This window comes from Leiobunum rupestre, chromosome 4 (genome assembly GCF_980474605.1).
Source record: "Leiobunum rupestre chromosome 4, qqLeiRupe1.1.hap1, whole genome shotgun sequence".
Classification (NCBI taxonomy): Eukaryota; Metazoa; Arthropoda; class Arachnida; order Opiliones; family Sclerosomatidae; genus Leiobunum; species Leiobunum rupestre.
The window spans coordinates 9,780,536-9,803,562 of record NC_143387.1 but is presented as its reverse complement, the minus strand read 5'-3'; the positions used below and the strand labels follow the sequence as shown (position 1 = coordinate 9,803,562).

The window sequence follows — 23,027 nt, the reverse complement described above, 5'->3', positions numbered from 1 at the left end:
TTTTCGCAATAAGGCCAAAACTCATTTTTTTAATAATTTTTTATTGTACATACATTTGTTTTCTTGAAATTGTTTTTTGATTTTAAATGATCTATAACTTTAATATGGAACCTATAGGAAATGTTTATTTCTTCCGGTACAACTTAAATTCCAAGTATAAAATTTTGTCAATAAAATTTAATTATCCTATCTATATCATTATGCTAGAAGGACGTAAGGTATTTATAGGAAATATTTAGCTCCAATGGAAAAATTACTTAAGTGAAAAATAAGAACTTCGCCATCATTTAGTTGTAGCTCCAAGATTGTTTTGTGTATACACTGTAAAAACTAATTTTCAAGTATATAATATCCTGTACTTTAGTTCTTAAAATAGATTTGACAATTTAGTTACTTGAAAGGTATTTAACCTTTAAAATTAATTACGCAATTTAATTAATCAAAACTATTTTAAGTACTAGGTTTGAAGTATAAAGGTTATTGGGTGTACATGATTTTTCATGTGTTATATAAAAGTATTTTTATAAACTAATTTTATATGTCTTTTCCCAATCAGTGACGTCATCAACTTTATAGGTAACGAGTATATTTTCTGGAGCGATACAGTTAATGTATATTTTAGCTCGTGGCTGACATAATTGGATTTTGTTTCCATAGCTTTTCTAAAGCACAATGAACATAACATTCTTACTAACTGTCCATTAATTGTAAATTTCGTGTAAAAAATGTATTCTATTTAAATGTTAAACAGGACCTGGTGCAAACTTTTGATTTGCTTTCTTACGTATCACCTTAGTTCCTAAAGAGAAATATGGAATTTTGGTTTTAATTTATTTAAAACAATATATTTACTTCCATAAAACTTAAGTTACAATAGCTTAACGATTCTAACGAATAAAATTTTAAGAACAAGAAGAAAATTATATCAATACATTTACATACGAATATTTGGGCAAAAATTAACAGTTGTTTTAAGGGTTAAAAAATAATAATAGTAGCATATTCAATATATATCGTTACCCGAAAATGTATATTTGTCGACTCACTTGTCGATTTCCTCGCGAGACAGCAATCCGTCATTGTTGATATCTAATTTGGGGAATTCGATGTCAACGCTTCTCGATTGTCTTCGAGATATTTGCCTCTTATTACGATTGAGCCAATATCTGACCTCTGTGGGGTTCAGAAATCCATTTCTGTCCTGATCGGCCATTTCAAAAATAGACTCCAAATGTTCCTTCGATGGTTGAACGAAAGGTTCGACTGTCGAAGCGTTTTTCGAAGCGGACGGAACTCGGGTTCTGGTGCATCTCTCGCATTCTCCTCGAAGACATCCGCGGTCGCAGTCGCAGCCTAACAGATTGCACCTTCCACGACCGCAATACAGTAAAGTGGACGTGCAGTCTCCGCAGATCTTAAAGCCTCCGAGATAGCCGCAAGGGTTCAAGCCAGGACAGCACTCGCCTTTCACCCCGTTTCCAATGTCACAGAGCAAGATCACTCCAAAGACGAACGGAGCAATGCGAATGGAACGCATGATTCTAACAACGAAAAAAATAGGTTAAACAGGCTTTACCTTATTAAACATTCAGAGTGCCCTATATGTGAGCAGTCCATTGCAATTTATAATGAAATTCTTCGCCAATTATTGCATGGCGGTCGCTATTCTCTGAATGTTTATTAGTTTTTAATTTTAATTAGTTTAACTGATATCGGCAGATCTTCGAGTTAAGCCAGAGTTCCTACACAGTACTGATGAGCCCCAAAAGGGCGAAACCGGTCTACTGTTGGAATCTCTGGCTAAAATTTTGACTTTTGATAGGCTTTACCTTTTCCCAATTTTTTTATATTTATTTTTTTTTTAATTCATAGATACCAATCAACAAATATAGCCAACCGCCAAAAAATTTTTACTGAAATATTAATGGTGACTTAACTCTACAATTTTGAATTTGAACTCGTCAAAACGCGAATTGTTTCGGAAATAAAATATTATTAACAATAAAAACTTAGTTTTGGTGGTGATAAATGTGTATATGATGCCTTAAATATCTCGAATTTTTATTGTTATAATAAAACGTGTTAGGCTGGAGCTGTAAATTTTTAGGAAAAAATAGCGGTAAAAGACGATAAAAACTAGTCTACCGTTAAAATGATTTCATAACGTTATATGGCTAAGGGCGTAATATATTTACTCGTATTACGCTTTTCGTGAAAATCTTGTTACGCTTACATAAAATGGCCAATCATTGAGGCTTTCGCATTAAATACATGACATTTTAAATTTCTGGAATATCGATAGCTAACCCGTTTCGATAATGTTTACTAAGCAGAAGTTTTCAAAACGTTTTTTTGGCAGAAAAACATCAAGAAGGGGTGACATAACCGCCACCTCATTTAACTTGCAGAGACTGAAGCTCTGACTATTTTATTTAGTTTTTACATACACTCCAAGGGATTTGTGTGTATTGGTTTCAAGTATACAGTCTCAGCCGATGCCGCCACGTCGTACATAAATAAATTTCAACGATATCTAGTTCGATGCTACATTTAGCGATCGGTAACCCAATATATATATATTTTTAAATCTGAGCCCAAGAAGATAATCTTATTTTCATTTAAGTGGTTTTTCGCGATTTTCGACTTTAAATCTACGTACTTTTTTATAAAATAATTAAGATCAACTTGGTTGAAAATTATATTTTTAGTTAGTACTGATCGTTTCTGAACTAAGTTTTCGGTTTCGTTAAGAAATTTTTGTTTTAAGTGATATTTCGGGTCCATTCGTGGGACCTCATAACCCTCGTATCCACTATTGTGAAATTAAAATTTCGTACCAACTGATACTCCAAAAAACACAGTTCACTTATTTCCAAAACTAGGTAACTTGAAAAATTCGGTTTGTCTAAAAAATAATTTAAATAAACTTTCATTCCTTTTTTTCGATAAAATTTCTCTTGGGCTTAGTAAGTTGATGTACGAGATGATTGAAAATTGGTCAAATTGAAATTTATAATATAGTTTTGACATCGAGGGCATAATGTGTACTTAAATGTCCGTGATATCTTGTTTACTCCAAAATCTATTTGGTCTTTACTCGAGGAGCTATTGGTACGAGTTATTTTTTTTTAATTTCTTCAAATCTGTGAAGAGTTTAGCATTTTGATCCCTTTTCATTATGGACTATTCTACATATTCCGTATTTTATCATTATTTGCAATGAAGTCTATAGCCGTGGTTCTTAATATAAACTAGTACCTTTATTTCCGTAGAACTTGCAAGACGTCACCCAAAGTACTTTAACAAATCCGTTTTAAAGTTGCAATAGCAATCTTAAGATTCAGATTTACAATCCAAGAGCTACCTATAGGTACCAGATACAGTGCAGGCTGTGATACCTAAATTTATAACTTGTCAAAAACCACGTTATATTAATCACTAAATCTAACGATTTACTCTAATAATCTTAGACTGATTGACGATTACGTTATATTTAACCGAGAGATTTGTAATTAGGTTATTTATTTTATTTTTAAATAAATTAATTTAAAAGACTCACTTTAATAGAAAGGAGACATAAACAACGATTCTGTTTGATGGAAGCGTTTTGTCACGAATGTACGTGACACCATTCCCGGTACCGGATTAACGGAACGTGCCAAATTAATAATCTCTTATCCGGCAGCCTTCTGGCCCTTTCTAAACCATTCCGAGAGTTTTCGTTTTCAGTTCAAATAAAGCGGAAGCTCATCATTTATCGAAATAAATGTTTTGTCATTTTATCAACTATGTTGTAATATTAGTTTAAAAAAAATGTTTCATTATAACCACACTCCAATAATTTTCTTTAAATTTCGAAGATAAAAGAAAGATAATCTAACCAAATTTGAAAAGAGCGTTTAATAAGAGCAGTCTATAGTAATGAAATCACATTTTAAAGCAAAGACTCCTCTTTTTCGGTGTTCGAACTGTAATCGATAGAAAATATTTAAAAATATATTTGAGACTTGAAATGTCTAGAGCTCAAACGAGTATGAAATTGCCCCTAGCCAACCAATAGCCCAATAACGTTGGGAGATACAAAATTGTATCAGTTGATGATTATCTTATTTTCAAAAGACTTAATATTTTGGTCTATAAATAAGAGGCGTTCTTATATAACAACAAATTGTGGAGCGTCAAATTTCATTATGATAGAACAAAACTTGGGGTTTAAACTTTCGAAACTTCACGAAAATATTTTATGTTTTGTTATTTTATTTATATATTGTTACAATACATGGATGTCAACCCAAATAAAATTCTGGCGTCACGGCTGAAGCCTTAATAGTGGAGGGTTTATCGTGGCATCGTGAATCTCAAAGTGAAAACTAACTGCGATAGTCAATTACGGGGTGTATTGTATTGTATGAACAGACATTTAATTCAATTTATAATAAATATTAAGTTAATCTGTTGTTTTAATTTAAATGAGTTAACCAAAAAATAAAGTTCATTAATATTATTTCGTAGGGAAAGATGGAAAACCAAAATTTTTCTACAACTAAAGCTACGAGTTCAAATGCCATAAAATACGAGATAGGAAAATATATTGAAAATGAAGCGTGGCTATTCCACGTTCTAAGCCCAATTTGTACTACGCGTTGAATGGGTACTGTGAGTAAGTACAGACGAAGGGTTGTTTAGGCATTCACTATTAAACTAAAAAGGAAACCAACCCTGGTTCAATAAAGAGGTTCTCACCGGTGTTTATCGATTATAAGGGTCTTACCTATAGTCAGGTTCGGGTAGCGTATTTTTATTGAAGGGTCAAATGAGTATTTTCTACTAGGTTTTACCTTTTGGTATGCGAGTTTTCTCCTCAAATTATGAAAGTTTTTCGTTTAAATATAATGTTCTAAAAAGTTATATCTTTCAGATTTTATTGAAAGAGTTGATTAAAATAAAGTCACCTGATTAAAATAGAAACATTTCACTAACCTAATACCGGGAATTGAAAATTGACAGGCTGTGGTGACACCTTTGCCTGTTCAATCTCCAAGAAAGAAGTGAGATGTTAGAAAATTCGCTAGTTTTAAAAGAGCTGGTTGAACGCCAGAAAAAAGAACCGGTTAACCTTGTAGTGATGACGTCGGCGTGGAGGTCACTCCCAGAGATATTAATCTAAGTACAACACACCGGCTTAAAAACACCTTTATGTTGTATATGAAATAAGGATATTTTTACTTTTATGAAATTAAGAAGGATACACGTGAGGGGTTCCAATTAGTAAAAGTGTTAAAAAATAATTTATAAGAAATAAATCATTTTCATTTTTGAACCGTTTTAAGATAATTTAATAAAATCAATGGATTTCTAACAATAATTTTATGTCGACTTGTTATCGTGAGTGTTCGAACTTCATTTTAATAATATATTTTACTACAAAAATACCATTATATTTGTAATCAATATACTGCCTTCGATTCTGAAATTAGTGGAAAAAAATTTATTTAATAACAATAATAAAAATTTGGCAGATCAAAATTCGACCAATTAATTTAAAAATTAGACTTAAAATGTCATATTTGATTGTATTACAATGTAATCCAAATGGTTTTATTACCTAAGATAATGAAAAATTTCAGGAAGTATTTCACGAGGGGCTGATCACTCCGCGTAATCGGTGTACAAAGCCGTACCTTTGACTGTACTAATGGGATTACGCGTAATCTTTGAAGTCCCTGCCTTTGGCAGTGCTAATCTAAGCGTAATCCGGTGTACAGACTTTCTAAGAGTGGTTAGCCCCTCGGTATTTCAGAAGGGTAAAATATGCTACAACTAAGGTTAACGGTAATAGTTAGTGTATGGAGCTGTTGACTCGCGTGGCATGCAGTGCTTGCCACTACCCTCCTACGCATTGTAACCCGGCCACCTGAATTAATGGCTTGAAAAATTGCTTGATGACTTAGGCCTAAGGTGGTGTTTTGGGTATTAGTCTAGCTGAGTATTATTATGTATTATTAGGTCTACGAACAGGGAGCATTTATGATAAGCAAACTCCTCCTTGAATATGTAAATGATAGAAACACATCAAAATTTCATTTTATTAGTTTTTAAGTGTTATTTGATTCCTAATTTCATTTTCTGTGTCTAAAACTACCAAAATTTCGTTATTGTAGTATTACATCCCTTGAAATCTGTTAGTAACAATTAATATTACTCACCATTAACTTATAAATTATAAATTTTAGTATATTTAAAGTATTTCCATAATAGTCGCCAGAGATCAAAGATAAAATAAAATATAATCAACTAACAGCCAACGTAAGAACAATCTCTTTAAGAACAATAATGATGATGACTTAAAATGCAATTCAGAGTTTAGGGTTTAATTATTCTATTCAATAATAAATAATAATAAATAAAATAAATTAATTATAAATGAATTTCTATTATATGTTTCTAATTAAAATTTGTTTATATAGGTTTCTATTATATATTCATATGTTGGTTTCAATATAGCTGCCTATATACGGTTCTAAAAACCAAAAAAATGTCTAAGGTCGTATAATTCTGTATATTAGAACTTATTAGGCATAATGACTTAGTACAATGTCAATAAAAAATTAGTGGTTATTCTAGAAATGAATCTTAGTAAATTTTAAACAAGAGGACGATAAGGATCTGTTACATTAGTTTAGATTTATGGCACGGCATTATTTGGCTAAGTTTGTGATTCTTAGGCTCAACCAACCGGTTAAGAATAGACCCACCCACGTTAAATATCCTCGGACCATGCTCCCACTCCTTCCCCTACCAAAGACAATAAGAAATCATTCGCTGAACGATTGCCAAAGCTACATGCAGTGGCTTTGCAGGATGAAATTTTAAAAATCCGGATTTCGAAATAGTCGAATATATCTCGTTTTTTTCTGTTGGTATCCGGTAAAAAAAGTGTGGAATGGAGAGATAGTTTTATTACCTGGAAACGAGACAGTTTCCTCTTCTAATGGTGACCTAACTGACAGTAACACTAAATATATATAAACCATGTTCGCGTTTCTCGGCTATTCACTCGAAAGAAAATCATGGATTTGATCAAATTGTTTTTTTCCGATATGCTCGTTGCTATTGGTGCTTTTGGTAAGTTTGCGTTAAATTTTAAGTGAAACTCATTAATTTAATAAGTATAATTTTTGTTAACAATTTCAATAGATGCCCGAGGTGGAACTTGAGGTGGTAGTGAAGGTATAAGTAGGAGCTTACCTTCGCGAACTTCAGCCGTGATCGGTGCCGCTGTTGGGGCACACGCCATCCCCAAATTGCCCAAGATATCATTACCTAAACCACCCAAAATCACCGTGGTCAGTAAACCGCGTCCAATCGTCTTCGTTGAATCGCGTCCCACAATTCTCCCTCCCTTCAAATTTCGTAAGTTCATTTAACAACTGGTTATGCGTGTTTATAAATTTTAAAAATTATCATGTTCTCCCTTCTAATAAATTAATAGTTATGTTAATATTATTTCGTTTAATGATTAAAATGTTTTTTAATTTGCTACAAATACTTACCAGTATACGTTTTATCGTAATCCAATTTAATGCCAATGTTCGATTATCTTATAGAGCCTATATATCTAGCGTTGGTTAATCGTACGAAATGGACCAGCAACAAATTGAGCGAAATAAACATGAGGCCAGGTGATTCGTTCTCTAAGGTCATCGTCCATCACACCAGTTCCCCAGATTGCTACGACTTGTCCGCCTGCATCACAGTCCTCAAGGACGTCGAACGCCAGAACATAGAAAACAAAAGTAAGATATTTGAAGACACGCCATAATCTAACTGGCATATGTATAACAGAAGATCATTTTGTTTCAATAGAGCTTAACAATATCGGTTACAATTTCATGATTGGTGGCGACGGGCGGATTTACGAGAACTTAGGCTGGTCCATGTACAGCAAGTTTACCAATATTTCAATCCTAGACACCATTTCACTGCAAGTGGCTTTCATTGGTGATTTCAGCGTCCATCCACCCAATGACAAACAGTTGGACGCCTTCGAAGCTCTTATTAGATACGGTGACAAAAAGGTCAATTTATTGCATACCGAACAAAATCAGTGTTTTTAATATTCCTACGCTCTTATATTGTGCCAGAAATAATACCTTATATATTACTAATTTGAATTGGCAGAACTTCTTAAAGAAATATTTGATCCACGGGCCCCGAGACGTGCGTTGCTCGACTTCTCCCGGAGATGCCTTGTACGCTTTGTTGAAGAAGATGAACAGATATCGCCTTTTTTTCGACAATGACGAACTTTGCGGAGGTGAGCATTTGAGGAGAACGTGCAATAAGACTTAGGTTTCGTAGGAGTTAACAAAATGGTGTGGGTGGGAGATTTCATTTCATGAAGTAAAACAAGCTGATATAATTATTCTTATACACACGAACCACAGCTCAAGTTAAACCTTCAAACTTTGGAAATTATTTTACGCATTTCGAAACTAAGTTCTTAATTCCAAATTGATATTGAACTACCAGAAAACAAGTGGGGTGTAGAGCTGCCTTACCTGCTTATTCTTTTTCCAGAGTTTGCCCAAAGAAAATTTAGTGAACTTCCTTTGTATTGGTTTGATTTAAAAAAAGTTCTACATTATAAGTATTGCTGGCGAAGTCCGAAAATAAGTTGATGAAAAGTCCAAAAGACTCTCAGAAAAACGTGAATTTATTGTATTTAGATACACTTTTAGAGATTCATGGTTTTAAAATCCATGCATTTCTTTATATAATCATGGCTCTATTTTGAGAATACATTGATTAAAATTAAAGGAAGAATTATAACTTTTGTCCTTTGTAGAGATGACGGGAAAATACGTCGTTAGTCGTAGCGAGTGGAACGCTACCAGTCTGAGCGAATTTAACATTCGAGCGAAGAACTGGTCCACTAGAGTGATCGTTCATCACACGAGCTCATCCGGTTGCCACAATTTGACCACTTGCATTGCTGTCCTCAAAGACGTTGAACGAAAAAACATGGAAACCCTAAGTTAGAATCAAAGATGATTAATTTTGTTCGTTAAATCAATATTCTAAAAATCTTTTATATTTTTATAGAGCTGGACAATATCGGTTATAATTTCCTGATTGGTGGCGATGGCAGGATATACACAAATCTAGGATGGTCCAAGTACAGCAAGATTCTCGGTAGTGACACTTTTGATCCCATATCTCTACAAGTGGCCTTCATTGGCGACTATACTGTCTATCCACCCAACAAGAAACAGATGGAAATCTTCAAATTTCTCATTGATATCGGCGATGAGCAGGTATACTTACATTATTTTTATTTACAAAAAGGATTGTCGTCTTAGTACGTTGCAATAAATCGAAAATTTTTGCGCTGAGAGAAATAAAACTAATATTGTTTTTGATTTTCAGAATTATTTGAAGAACTTCCACATTCATGGGCACCGAGACGTAGCTTGCACAACTAGTCCCGGTGATGCCTTGTACGCGCTGTTGAAGAAAATGGACCGATATCAGCCGGTGCTGGACACGGCCACACTTTGCTAGAGAGTGGCTCTCGAGAAGACGAGCGGGAATAGGCTTTTATCGTAGCTTACTAATTGGTGTGTGCAATCTCTGGAAGTTCAAAACATCTTTTCACTGGCTTAGAAAATATTTAAGCACTCGATGCAGCGGATTTAGTTATATTTTCTTTGTAATTGATAATAAGTACCAAAACGGAAATATATGATATAAAAGTGTTTTAGTTTCAGCTGCACGTAAATGTTTTTAGTGATTTCCCTAAAAAATTATTTTCTTAAAAGGTTTTCTATATTATCTGCTCTTCCACAGTTATTTGAAATATTACGATCTAACTAAACAATTATAAAAATGTTTTGACAGTTAAAATAAACGTAGCGACAACGCGCAATGATTTATATTTTATATTACAAGTGGCGAACAAATTTATCGTACAATTCTGGTAGAATTGAACTAAATGCAGATTGCTATGATTATCATTAATTCTGTCCCCTTAAAGAAGTTCGTCGTTATAATAGTTCTCTACACAGAAAAATGATAAACGCTCAAACTGACTCATCTTTTCAGAGAAGAAAAATGAAATTCCTAGGTTTTTTTCTTTTTGCAATAAGAACACAATTTTCAGCCTTCATGACAAGAATTTAAAAACTTTTTCGCATTACTGCTGTACACAATTGAATTTAAATAAACATTAATTCTAAACCTTTATCATGAAAAGTGTATAGATATCAGAGGATTGGTTATAGCTTCACCAAGAAGTAAGATAATTAACTTGAACTTCAATATTTCAGCACTAGCGTGAACTTCAAGATATCGAAGAATGGGCCGTTGAAACCAGCGGAAAAAGAGGTCTATAAATAACGAAAGTTTAAACTCTATTTTGAAATAATCATTGGAGCACACTGTTTATTACAGCCGGGAAATTCCAAATTACCTTCGTCAAAGATTATTACATTTGATTCGGGTAAGCTACTTACCTTCACAAAGATTACAAAGATACGTAAAAGATACATGGAAAGAAGAAACGTGACCAAAACCACCCATTCCGTTTCCTATTAATCATTTACCTTCGAAACTTTTTCGTTACATTTGAATAAAATTTTCAATTTCCCTCCTTCACTCGAGTCACAGTATTAAGAGCAGAGTAAAATCCAATCCCGACCATTCGTTAGCTCTAAATAACCATTCATACGCATTCTCCAACTGATAATAAGATGTCTCAGCCTAATCGCACGGTATTTCCACGTTTACCATCGTAAATGGAGAAAAGCTTTTTCCACATACATAATTTACATGTATATAAACTTGACTTATTTGTATTCTCTAGGTCAAATTTTGATCGGTTTTATATTAAAACTGTCTACAGGAAAGTAAATTAAGAACGTTTAAATTTAATTTAGCTTCATTAAAGGGGAACGTCCAAGCTTTAACCAGTTAGATTGCCCTATAGCCCGTTAAAAAGTAAAATTTATGGCGAAAACCGCGTAAAAAATATTAAGTGGTTAATTTTTAATAAAATAAAGAAATTTCGGGAAATTGAAAAGTGCGCGTCCGCTGCGACACCTGGTGAGAAATTGGTGAGAAAGACCTTCACCCTTTGTAAATTCACTAAAAATGCTCCGAAATCATGAAACAGTTTTTGCCCACGCTAGAAAAATGAAGGGCAAACAGTGTATGCACAATGAAGTGGCGTTTACCATTGCTGGCTTACACTATCTTTCAGATTTTTTTTATTTTTACGCTAAAATATATTTTGCATATCTGCTTTCTAATGGCAAAACAAACTTTACGTCAATTCGAATATTTAAAGTTAGTAGTATATATAAGAATAAATGCGAATTGTACACCTTAATCGATGAGTTATACCAGTAAATGCCATAAGACGTAATAAATATCGAAATGAATACATTTAATTACTTCGAATTAAAAAATGTTGATTACTAGGTTTTGCCTAGATATCATATCGTTATTATAACTTTTGACCTAAAAAGTACAAGATCGAATGCACATTAGAAATAGCAAAAAACCGTAACTATTCGTCTTTCCATTGTTTAATTAATATAATATTTCTTGGTCAAAGAAATACCCACAGACTTTTTTTCGAGATTTTTTTAATTCTATAGCATTGTTTCTAATAGTGTTTGAAACTGTGTAGAGTTGATCGATTCTGGAAGTCTGTGGATAAAAATTCCTTTCGCCCTACTTTGTGAATACTTACTTTCCCTGTGTCTTTAGGTCGACTGTCCCGTCGTCTACACTACACTCTCCCACCTGTTTAGTTTAATTATATCTAGCCTAAGGTGCATTTTATAATAAGGTTAAATACTCGATGATTAAAAAAACCTCATTTACTAGACCTTGTTTACGTAGAAAATATATTTTTGTAAAAATTAAATCGGTATACATTTCAAGTTAACATATACTATTATTTCACGCATCAATTACAACGAACAATACAACGTGTTAAGTAATATAAGTTAATTCGACGCTTTTATAACAAGTTATGTGTCAACGACATTTCCCAGGTAAAAAAACAATTGTTTTTGAAATCGAAATTCGATCCAATTAACTTCCTACGAGCCACACTCGGTTTTCGTGACTTTTGATAAAACTAAATTATTTTGCTACTCTCTAGCAAAGTGTGGCCGTGTCCAGCAACGGCTGATATCTATCCATTCTCTTCAAAAGCGTGTACAAGGCATCTCCGGGGCTAGTCGTGCAAGCTACATCTCGGTGCCCATGGATGTGGTATTTCTTTAAAACATCCTGAAAATAACAAACGAATTTAGCTTTATTTCGTTCAGCGAATAAATAGCCGTGTGGTTGTATCTCTTTGAATATCATTCAGAGTTGGATAATTGTTTTTTTTATATATTTAAAATAATATATCGTAATACCTTTTTATCGCCGATTTTAATGAGCTCCATAAAGGCATCCATCTGTTTCTCGTTGGGTGAATAAACTGTGAAATCGCCGATAAATGCCACTTGCACAGAAATTGGATCCAAGGTAGCACTACCGATAATCTTGCTGTACATGGACCAACCAAGGTTTTCGTATATCCTGCCATCACCGCCAATCATGAAATTGTAACCGATATTGTCCAGCTCTATGAAAATATAACGAATTTTTATAACATTGATTTGCAAAGACTAAACGTGCCGTTTTTGTACTTACTTTTGGCCTCCATGTTTTTACGTTCTACATCCTTGAGAACAGAGGAACAAGTGGTCAAATTGTGGCAACCAGATGAGCTGGTGTGGTGAACGATCACTTTAGAGGATGAGCTCGTCGGTCGAATGTTAAATTCAGTCAGTCTGGTAGCGTTCCACTCCGTACGACTGACTTCTGTCTTATCAGTATTCTCTGCAATAGACCAAACAAATTTTTTCAATAATTTTACATAACATTATTTAAGGGTGATCCCCACCGATTAAGCACAGCTTTTTTAAGGGTAAATAAAGCTAACTTATCAATATAAGAATATACTACATTTATAGAGCATTACAAAATGAACGATAGAATATTAAGATAGATCAAGTAATAAACCATTAACATCCATTTGTATCTTTTTCTTAATATTTTTTTGAATTTAAATAAATATCAATTCAAAGAATATTAGTCCTATTTTTATATCGAGAAAACTGGGAATATAATATTGAGACAGCTGTCCACCACTCCCATGGCCTGTGGCTACATGTATATACATAAGGTTCAAGGTAAATTTCAATTTAGTTAGTATAGAAATATAGAACAAGGCTCGGCTACTTTACGGCCATAGACGATTGTACTATCTCTTATCAGGCGGGAAAACTTTTGCACTTTCTCAGTAAAGATTAATTTGCTCACCGATGCACAGAATGGCTCTGTAAAGAACAGAACGATATCTGTTCATCTTCTTCAACAAAGCGTACAAGGCATCTCCGGGAGAAGTAGTACAAGACACGTCTCGGTGCCCATGGAATACATATTTCTTTAAAAAGTCCTGCAAATTTGAATAATTTTGATTCAAAACACTCACCTCAGGCGCAATATACAGAACTTTGACTTGTATCGTTATTCAATAAATTTACCTTTTTGTCACCGTATCTAATAAGAGCATCAAAGGCGTCCATCTGTTTGTCATTGGGTGGATAAACGCTGAAATCACCAATGAAAGCCACTTGTAGTGAAATGCGATCTAGGGTAGTACTATTGATAATCTTGCTGTACATGGTCCAGCCTAGGTTCTCGTAAACTCGCCCGTCACCACCAATCATGAAATTGTAACCGATATTGTCTAGCTCTATTGAAACAAAATGATCTTCTGTTATACATATGCCAGTTAGATAATGGCGTGTCTTCAAATATTTTACTTTTGTTTTCTATGTTCTGGCGTTCGACATCCTTGAGGACTGTGATGCAGGCGGACAAGTTGTAGCAATCTGGGGAACTGGTGTGATGGACGATGACCTTAGAGAACGAAGCACCTGGTCTGATATTAATTTCGCTCAATTTGTTGCTGGTCCATTCCGTACGATTAACCAACGCCAGATTCTCTGAAATGTGCAAATAATAAAATTGAAAACATGACATTATTTCTAAAATTAGTTTAGTATCATTCTATGAGTTAATCATTATGAGAACTCTTTTTGACCATGTTGATAAAAGACTAATTACAATTTCGTCATTTTATGACAATTTACTTTTGATTTTCTAATGGAAGAATGTATTTAAGCTTTGTTTTAAAGATTTACTGCTCAGTATTCGAGGACTGTAGGAGTAATTCAAGTTTAGTGATTAAGAAATATTGTCCGATTTGTACATTTCAGTTGTTGAGAGAATATTTTTCAAAATAAATCGATATTTTTAGTGGAATATTTAATTGGTACCTGAGATTTATACATTTAATTGTTAAAGTTTGGTTTATTCAAAAACCATTCCGATAGCTTTGAAAAAACTAGTGCGATATGAAATTGAACGTTTATGATTACTACCAATATGATGCCATATGTTATTTTTTCCAGACTGATGGCTACTAACAAACTACCTTTATAAGATGTGACCGCGATTGTTCTAAATGTCGACGTCCTTGTTTTGAAGCGAGAGCAATTCAAACAAAAAATCAATTGGTAAATTAACTTACGTAATATTGATGATGTTCGAATCGTGGGCCCGGATCCTATTACCAAGACTGGACGAGGCTCACTGACCAGGGTGATTTTGGGCGCTTTGGGGGTAACTTTCTTGATTAATTTGTGAGTGGCGTATGCCCCAACAGCGGCTCCGATCACGGCTGAAGTTCGCGGAGATGAGCTCTTACTACCGCCTCTACTACCGCCTCTACCCGCATCTATTGAAACTGTTCAAAATAAATTATACCAAAAATTAAAAACACTTCATCTAATAAATTAGTCCACCTAAAAAAATTCACTTACCAATTAGCGCTAGTAGTACCGAGCCTAACAGTAAAAATAGTTTGACCAAATCCATCGTCTTCTTTCGAGTGACTAGCCTAGCAATGAGAAGATCGCTTATATATTTATTGATATAAATAGCATTGCTCTTATATAGGTCGCTGTTAGAAGAGGAAACGCTGTTCAATAATAATACCCTCGAATACAGGTTTTCCTTATTGCATAAAAACGGGCAAATTTCAACTCTTTCGCTTGAACCTGTTTCTTACGAACAAAGTCGCCTCGATTACCGAATTTGTTGTAACGTAGCCTTGGCAATAGTTTTGTGGATGATTTCATATCGTCTTTGGTGGGAGAGCGCGGTTACGCGTCCACGGTTTATGCTCGATTGAGTTTATTAAATTCGGTAGCGCTTTTGTATAACCTTATAACAATAATATGGATTTAATACTAAGAGGTCATCAGTGCTTTTTTCAAAATATAAAAATTGTAAAACAACATGGAAGCCATGGTTTAAACTACGAAGTGCTATTGGTCATAGAATTATCTTATTTTCCATAGTCCGCAAGTTTTACTGAGCAGAATTATTCTTGAATTTTTAATTGACGATAAAGGCTGTTTAATTTGTGCGGCGAAAACAATTAAACCTATCGTAACAATTGTGTTAGACAGTTAAATCTTATATAACAATAATTTTTGGTCATTCTACAAATATTTATCAGTAATTATAACAAAGTTTTCTTTGAGTATTATTATAATAACTATTATGGTAGTACACCTCGAAAGCCGAAGAGTTCAGAAATAATGTGTATTTAGGTCGGAAAAATATTCTACCCTATATATAGGAATTTATATTTGAAATTTTTGGTTTCCTCAAGTAGCCTTTGTAGAAAAAAATGTTTTATTCCTCTGCTATGAATTGTACCATTAAAAGTGGTCGTCAATGTTGTTAATCAAAAATGCTTTTACGTCACGTGCCAAAAATCATTTTCCGATGGCCGAAGGCATCTAGTTATTCTGATAAAAAAAAGTATCCGCTTTATTATTGTTTTAGCTTGAGTTTCTTCTTTAGGGAAGTCGAGTTGCATAATATTTAACATGAAATGAAATGTTAAAGACAGAATTTAATCGACGAAAAAAAATTACGGAATACAGACAAACGAACTGAAAAGCGCTAATAAGGAATAAATTTCAACGGATTGCTGAAAACATTAAGTAACTTTGATTTAAATCTTTCAAATATAATTTGTCAAGTTCGCAAAGAAAAATGTATATCCGGGATTTCTTGTTTGCTGGTGAAAAACCTCCTAAAGCGTAACCTTCACAGTACTTATAGTACTTTGGTAAGTCGTATCATTTTAGGAGAGTAAATTAACAAGATGGTAAAATTAAGCCTAATTGCTTATCAAAAAATTACATTTTATTAGAGTTGTTAATTTGCCGAAAAAATTAAATGCGAAAAAACTTCCGGAAAATTTTCCGCAAATCAGAAAAAAAAATATATAACTTTTTAAGAGTTTTTATTCTAGACTAGTCTAGACGTTTAGTTTTTCTTTTGGATTAAAAAAAATTATGCGAAAATTCCGTGACATTTAAATTGGTGAAGAATGTTAGGCTAGTCATGGAATTAAAACTTTTTTTCACGAAAAAATTAAAAATATTCCGTAAAAGAAGTTATCCGAGCGGGAAATTTTCAAACTTACAATCTTACATTTTATTAACTTTAATTTCGAAAACCGACTAATTGGTTTCCAAAGGTAAAGAGGGTATCCCAAAAATTTCCACCTATTTTTCAAATTGCAAAAAGGCAAAAAAACGTACACTAATTATTTGACTAAGCAATTTAAAATTGCACCTATCATAAGCAGGTTTTTAAATTTTCAATCGCTTAACCGATTTGTAACCATGGTTCTCAAAATGCGTCGCACTCTCCAACGGTATACTCGGCGTAAGTTGTCATCGAAAAGTTTAATATTGGGTCGCTGCGGTGAAACTGCTTAGCCCTTTCTAAACAAGGAAAATAGTTTTCGAAAAATTTGGTGGGGACGGGGTAAGCCACGGGATCACCCTGTATTTCCAAGTAATGGTATTAACAAGTTAGAAGTATAGTTACCTGAAAACGTTTCAAGGGTAAAATTGTTTCAGCGCCAATATCTTGATATTTTTATCTTTATGTAAATTTTGCAACAATAGCGCAAAAATGACGAGCCGAATATATTAATCACTTCAACCCTCCGTGATTTCATAACAACGAAAAATATCAGCATTTCACTTTCAATTCAAAGTTGTTTACAAACCGGTTTAATCTATTAAGATTGGTTCCTTGCGAAGCAATCTTTCCGATAACGTCGCCACTACAAGGTTAACCGGTTTTTTCCCGGCCGTGCCACCAGCTCTTTAAAAATGAATAAATCCGAACGTTAATTTTCTAGCATTTCACTTCTTTCTCACAGGTCGTTACTATTGATAACTGCCGTCATTTAGTCAGTAAAATGTCTCTATTATTAGACGGGTTAATTTTTGTCAACTCTATCAATAATTTCTGAAACATAATATTTTTATAACGATATTTAAGTAATATTATTAATCTATTGATTATCATTCCGTTTTTCGGGTCATTAACCTTTCAAAGTCAAGGTACATCATGACTTGAACTCGCAGAAGGTTACGTTGCAGTTCCAGTTAAAAATAAACAATCGCTGGTGATCGGTTTTAATCTAATTTATTTGGTGTAAATAAACATAATAAACTTGGATAATATTAAATAATTGTATTTTTCATAATTTTTATAGTCTTTTGTTCGCACAACTTGGCGCTGGTTTGCCGTATTGCTGTCTGAAATATCATATTTGAAATCATTCCAATCTCCACCGTTAAGAAAAAAAAACAAAACAAGATAAATAATAAAATTTATTTTAAAGCCTCACAAAAAAAATACAAAATATCAAATAACGCCATTTTGGCACAGATTCACTTTAAAGAAAGAAATATTACTCGGTGAAAAGGTTGGAGAAACATTAAATAAAAACCTTATACACTCAACCAAAATATATTGATAACAGAATTGCAAGAAAAGGAACAAGATATAGTTTTCCTGTTGTCGCGCTTGGTTTTGCAGGAAAAACCCCTTAAAGATGTGTTTTATACGGCTGGAAGCCACGAGGGTTAATTATTACCCGTTCAAAGGCAAAATATGGTGCCCTTTTATAACAGGGAGGAAACCATTTACTGGATTCGCGGGTATAAAAAACATACTAACCGCTCCACCGATAAAGTTCCCTTTTAAAAAACGGTTATTTAAATCCGCAATTGGAAATTTCTTCAATTTAGTGCAGCATTAAGCCTTTCACCGTTTTCATTTCATCTCCCAACGCTTCGATCAGCTCAAGAGCCCCGACGGGAGTCTGCGAAGGTCATTTGAACCACGTGACCACAAATTTTTAATATGACGATGCTATAATTGTATTCGATGTCTGTTTAATCTATTTTTCAGTGTTTATTTTTATATAAGCTCGAAGTTTTATATATATTTACTTGACAATGTACGCGTAGTACACAGTTGGTTTCTTAAATGCCGAAAATTTAACAGTGCATGTATTCTCTTTGCCAGAGTAACACGTATTCTACTAAGCCTCGGGCTGTTTACACCTACTTTATATGGTTCCCACGTCCGCGAAAATGGATTTCAGCATGTGGAAGATTTGACGATCGTTTATCCATTGAAAAAGCTCTCTAAGAGAAGTATCAGGGTGGTTACGGGCCTACTTTTAGGTCACTGCCAGCTTAATAGCCATCTGCATCTGATTGGTATCAGTGAGAGTCCTATGTGCCGGGCATGCCTTGCAAAGGAGCAAACTTCCTCTCGTGTCCTTTGGTGTCTGTGATTCTTATGCGGCTTAAAGGTTTGAGCATCTTGATATTTGATATTTTGTATTTTTTTTGTGAGGCTTTAAAATAAATTTTATTATTTATCTTGTTTTGTTTTTTTTTCTTAACGGTGGAGATTGGAATGATTTCAAATATGATATTTCAGACAGCAATACGGCAAACCAGCGCCAAGTTGTGCGAACAAAAGACTATAAAAATTATGAAAAATACAATTATTTAATATTATCCAAGTTTATTATGTTTATTTACACCAAATAAATTAGATTAAAACCGATCACCAGCGATTGTTTATTTTTAACTGGAACTGCAACGTAACCTTCTGCGAGTTCAAGTCATGATGTACCTTGACTTTGAAAGGTTAATGACCCGAAAAACGGAATGATAATCAATAGATTAATAATATTACTTAAATATCGTTATAAAAATATACAAAGGCTGGAAACGAGCGATCGTTCCAACATCTCGGTGAAGCAAATCTTGTGCTTCGTTTCGGAGACTGGGCTGCACAATGTGCCTCTGGTCGAAGTGCTAGGTTGGGTTTAACCCAACCACCCAATTCTTACTACAACGCTGCAACAATTGCACACCGGAATCCCTTACATTATCTTATGGTGGGTTTAAATTGTTTTTTTTTGGAACTGCATTAACGAAATTAATAATGAATATTGAAAAAGGGTTAATAACCAAATCTATCACTTTAATATCCCTCATAATTCATAGTCTTTTAAAGACCAATTATGGATAAATTGAAAATCCAAGTCACCCATTAGTTAAATCATTAACTGATGCAAAATTTGAAGATATACTTTTTGAATTTTTGATTGGTGTGGTCGTGGAACCACTGTGTACTGGAATACGCGAAAAACTTCCGGGAAAAACTGAAAGTCCATTCTTAATTTTGTGAAATAATTCAAAGCCGTGGAAAAATATCCAAACAAAATTATTTAACCAATAAATTCTTTGGTGATTTTGGCACCAATTATCGAAGACTTTTAATTAATAGTATATTACGTAAGAATAAAACCATTCCATCAGGACGTGGGGAAAAAAGACTTAGTATATTTAGTAGTTCATCCCGGTGCAAATAACTAAAATACAAATCAAAAAAATAATTGATCTTCGAAAAAAATTCAAGAAAGTTAAGATTATGATTAAAAGGAACTGCAAAAATCTGGTCCATTTTTATGTGATGAAGATAGTTCATTTATATGCAAGCAGCAAGAAAAGCGAAAAAAATTAAATTTTACTTTCAAATTCATCTAAAAGACTATTTGTGGAACACAAATTGAATATCCTCAAAACCAAATGTAAAAAAAAAACGACGGTGGCACCCAAAAAAAATCAAGTGGGTCCTTCACTTGTACAAAAAGTCTTCAGCAACGATATGTCTTCCAGTGGAATGTTTGAACTTCCTTCAAAGAGAACATTATACACAGCAGCTCTTACGTCGGACTTAAAGTCAAATTAACAAAGGAGTGTTCAGTTCAGGCTAAGAATATGCTCTACTCAAGTTGTTCTGACGAACACCAGCGTTACGTGTCTATAATTATAAATTAAATGAAGTTCAAGGAAGACATTCTTCACCGACAAAGCACTGGGGAGTTGCTCGGCTTCATTAATTTACATAGAACTGGAAATGCAATTTTCCAAATACAAAACGAAACTTGCGAATTACCAGAAGTAGCAGCCCACGTCCTACAAGTAATTATTAGGAGTATCACTGTAAATTTTAAGTTTCCTCTTGCTTATTTCAAATGGAAAGATATGAACACTAACAGTCTACACAGTATTATTTTGGAAACTGATACCTAGAAATTCTCATTTTAATAAAAAGTTCTTAGCTTGATAGCAGATGGAACTAGTACAAATAGAAAAATGTTTCGTTACTTTGTTGACAGTGGTTTCCGTTGGACAAATACCTTTACTAGCGACGAAGAAAGGTACATCTTTTCACATGTGATCCTCCGAATCTACTCAATACCAGTGGCGGATACAGAAAAAAATCAACCTGGGGGGCGCTAAAAGACATCTTGCGCTATGGGTGTCATAACAAATCATCAAGTCACATGAAAAGCTTAAGCGTCAAGGGGGGGCGCACACCCCCAGCTACAAATTCTTGGAGGGCAAAGCTCTCCAACCTGAAATTTCAACTGAGGGGCAACCCATGTAATTTACCACCCCAGCCAGTTGTTTCAATTAAACTCAGAATTAAGGACTTTAGCCGTTATAAATAAAATAATTGGTTTGTACCCTTAATATTTATGGTGAAATGTTTAACTCACGATTTTACTCGCGAGTAACAAAAGTAATTGCATTAACTTCTTAATCAGAAAAAATAGCATTCATCGGTTTTTAAAAACAAAACATTTCTGATTCTGTAAGTTTTAAACGATGCGCTAATGATAAAGCCACAGTCGTGGCGTGTGATTAACATAGCCCGTTTAGAGTCTCGAATAGTGTGTACTGTCGGAATAACAGCGCCACCACACTAGCTGTGTTGTTAAATTATAGAGACGGTCTCTAGTCCTTTCTCTCCTCCGTATTTGAGGGTCACGTGTTGGCTTCACTTTTGGACTGCACCTAAAAACAGAGACTACAGAGTTCGTCGCCATTAAAACAATACCACGTAACTTGAGATACGTTGTTTGGTCAAAATTGACATATTTAGATTTTACACCACAATTTACGTATATAACATTAAAAACATTTATAGGTTGCAATTGGATTTATTTTTTAAATCTAGAAAACATTTAAACGTATCTTTGATATTCACAACTTATTTCGCGCAAAAGCACATATCTTGCTTATTTTCAGCTCCTTCATGACACAAAACCACGTATCTCTAAAAATTCCCCTTTAGCAAAATATTTTTAAATTAAAATCCTCATAAAGAGTCAATATTCAAACGAAATTATTTAACTATAAAATTAACTCGCATGTAAAAACCTAACGCGCGATTTCACAAGTCCCTGCAAAATTAAAAAATCAATTTTTCTCAAAAAGGCCACCGAAAAGATACGTGGTTTTGTTTTAACGGCGACGAGTTGCCAACTCAGTAAATTTCTCGGTATTGTATTTCAATTCGCGGCAAAAGAATTACTCACGAGGAGACTCCCCCCTGTGCAAAACTTCAATAATAATAAAAAAATAATTAAAAAAAAATAAACAAAATAGTAAATTTAACATTTTTGGATTACTTTGGACAAATAGGGGGGAATAAAAAACCATTTTGGGTGAACTCGAGCGAATTTGAATAAATACGTCGAAATTTTAGGTATAATACAAAATATTTGTAAAACTTATGCCGTGATAACTGCCATATATTTACATCGGTAATCTTAAAATTTCTACATTACATTATCTGAACGATGTAAACAGATTTTTAGATTTCGATAGAAAAACGACGCCATTTTATAAAATGGCGGATACAAATATAAATCATGGTGCAATAAGTTAGGTAATTTGTATCCGATTAACCTAAGATTTTCTACGTTACATTATCTGCCCGAATGAATTCGTACTATAGATTTTTATAGAAATCCAAGTACATGTTGGAAAATGGCGGATATCAATAAAATTCATCGTGCGATAAGTTCCGTAAATATTCGTCGATTAATCAGAAATTTTCTACGTTTCATTATCTGCCCGAGTTAATTAGACCTATGGGCTTTCTAATAATAATCTGACGCCATTTTGAAAAATAGTGGATATAAATGTAACTTATGATGCGATAACTGCCGAAATTATTTGTCGATTTACGTGAAATTTTCTACATTACATTATCTGATCGAATAAATAAGCCCCTTACACTGTGATAGAAATATGACGCCATTTAACAAAATGTCAGATATCAATATCTCATAATGCGATAACTACCGAAATTATTTGTCCAATTACTTGAAATTTTCTACTTTACATTACCTATTAATTAATTAGTCCTATTAATTTTAATAAAATTCGAGGCCATTTTGTAAAATGGCGGATGTCATATAAGTTCCGTTATTATTCGACGATAAATCGGAATTTTTCTGTTTCATTAAATGATCGAATAAATAAGTCCTTTCTATTTTGAAAGAATTCCGAAGCCATTTTGCAAAATGGCGCATGTCTGAGAAGTTCCGTAATTATTCGTCAACTTTTCTGAAATTTTCTATTTCTGACCGAGTAAATTAGTCCTATTTCTTTTGAGAGAAATTATTGGTAACT

The 23,027-nt window shown here is 33.6% G+C and overlaps 3 protein-coding genes across 4 annotated transcripts; 1 reads left to right on the top strand and 2 right to left on the bottom strand.

The window, feature by feature from the left end:
• Positions 1-936: 936 nt before the first annotated feature.
• LOC149946027 (uncharacterized) lies at positions 937-7,619 on the bottom strand. Of its 2 annotated transcripts, none has more exons than XM_090173096.1 (2): positions 7,554-7,619; positions 937-1,541 (listed from the first exon to the last, which is right to left on the bottom strand). In XM_090173096.1, the coding sequence occupies exon 2, from the start codon at positions 1,535-1,537 to the stop codon at positions 1,043-1,045; it is 495 nt and encodes a 164-aa protein (XP_090029222.1). In that variant the 5' UTR covers positions 1,538-1,541; positions 7,554-7,619; the 3' UTR covers positions 937-1,042. The 2 variants fall into 2 exon arrangements, with proteins under 2 accessions (XP_090029222.1, XP_090029221.1); XM_090173095.1 differs by lacking the exon at positions 7,554-7,619 and adding an exon at positions 4,981-5,065.
• A 53-nt stretch (positions 7,620-7,672) lies between these two features.
• LOC149946026 (peptidoglycan recognition protein 4-like) lies at positions 7,673-9,682 on the top strand. Its single transcript, XM_090173042.1, has 6 exons — positions 7,673-7,796; positions 7,867-8,089; positions 8,145-8,317; positions 8,849-9,037; positions 9,106-9,317; positions 9,430-9,682. Exons 1-6 carry the CDS (start codon positions 7,673-7,675, stop codon positions 9,562-9,564), a joined length of 1,056 nt encoding a protein of 351 aa, XP_090029168.1. The 3' UTR covers positions 9,565-9,682.
• Positions 9,683-11,587: 1,905 nt separating this feature from the next.
• LOC149946025 (peptidoglycan recognition protein 4-like) lies at positions 11,588-17,092 on the bottom strand. The gene is made up of 9 exons (XM_090172131.1): positions 17,047-17,092; positions 14,955-15,031; positions 14,663-14,878; positions 13,893-14,075; positions 13,611-13,822; positions 13,387-13,522; positions 12,715-12,903; positions 12,435-12,646; positions 11,588-12,303 (listed from the first exon to the last, which is right to left on the bottom strand). Exons 2-9 carry the CDS (start codon positions 15,007-15,009, stop codon positions 12,169-12,171), a joined length of 1,338 nt encoding a protein of 445 aa, XP_090028257.1. The 5' UTR covers positions 15,010-15,031; positions 17,047-17,092; the 3' UTR covers positions 11,588-12,168.
• Between the last annotated feature and the right edge of the window lie 5,935 nt (positions 17,093-23,027).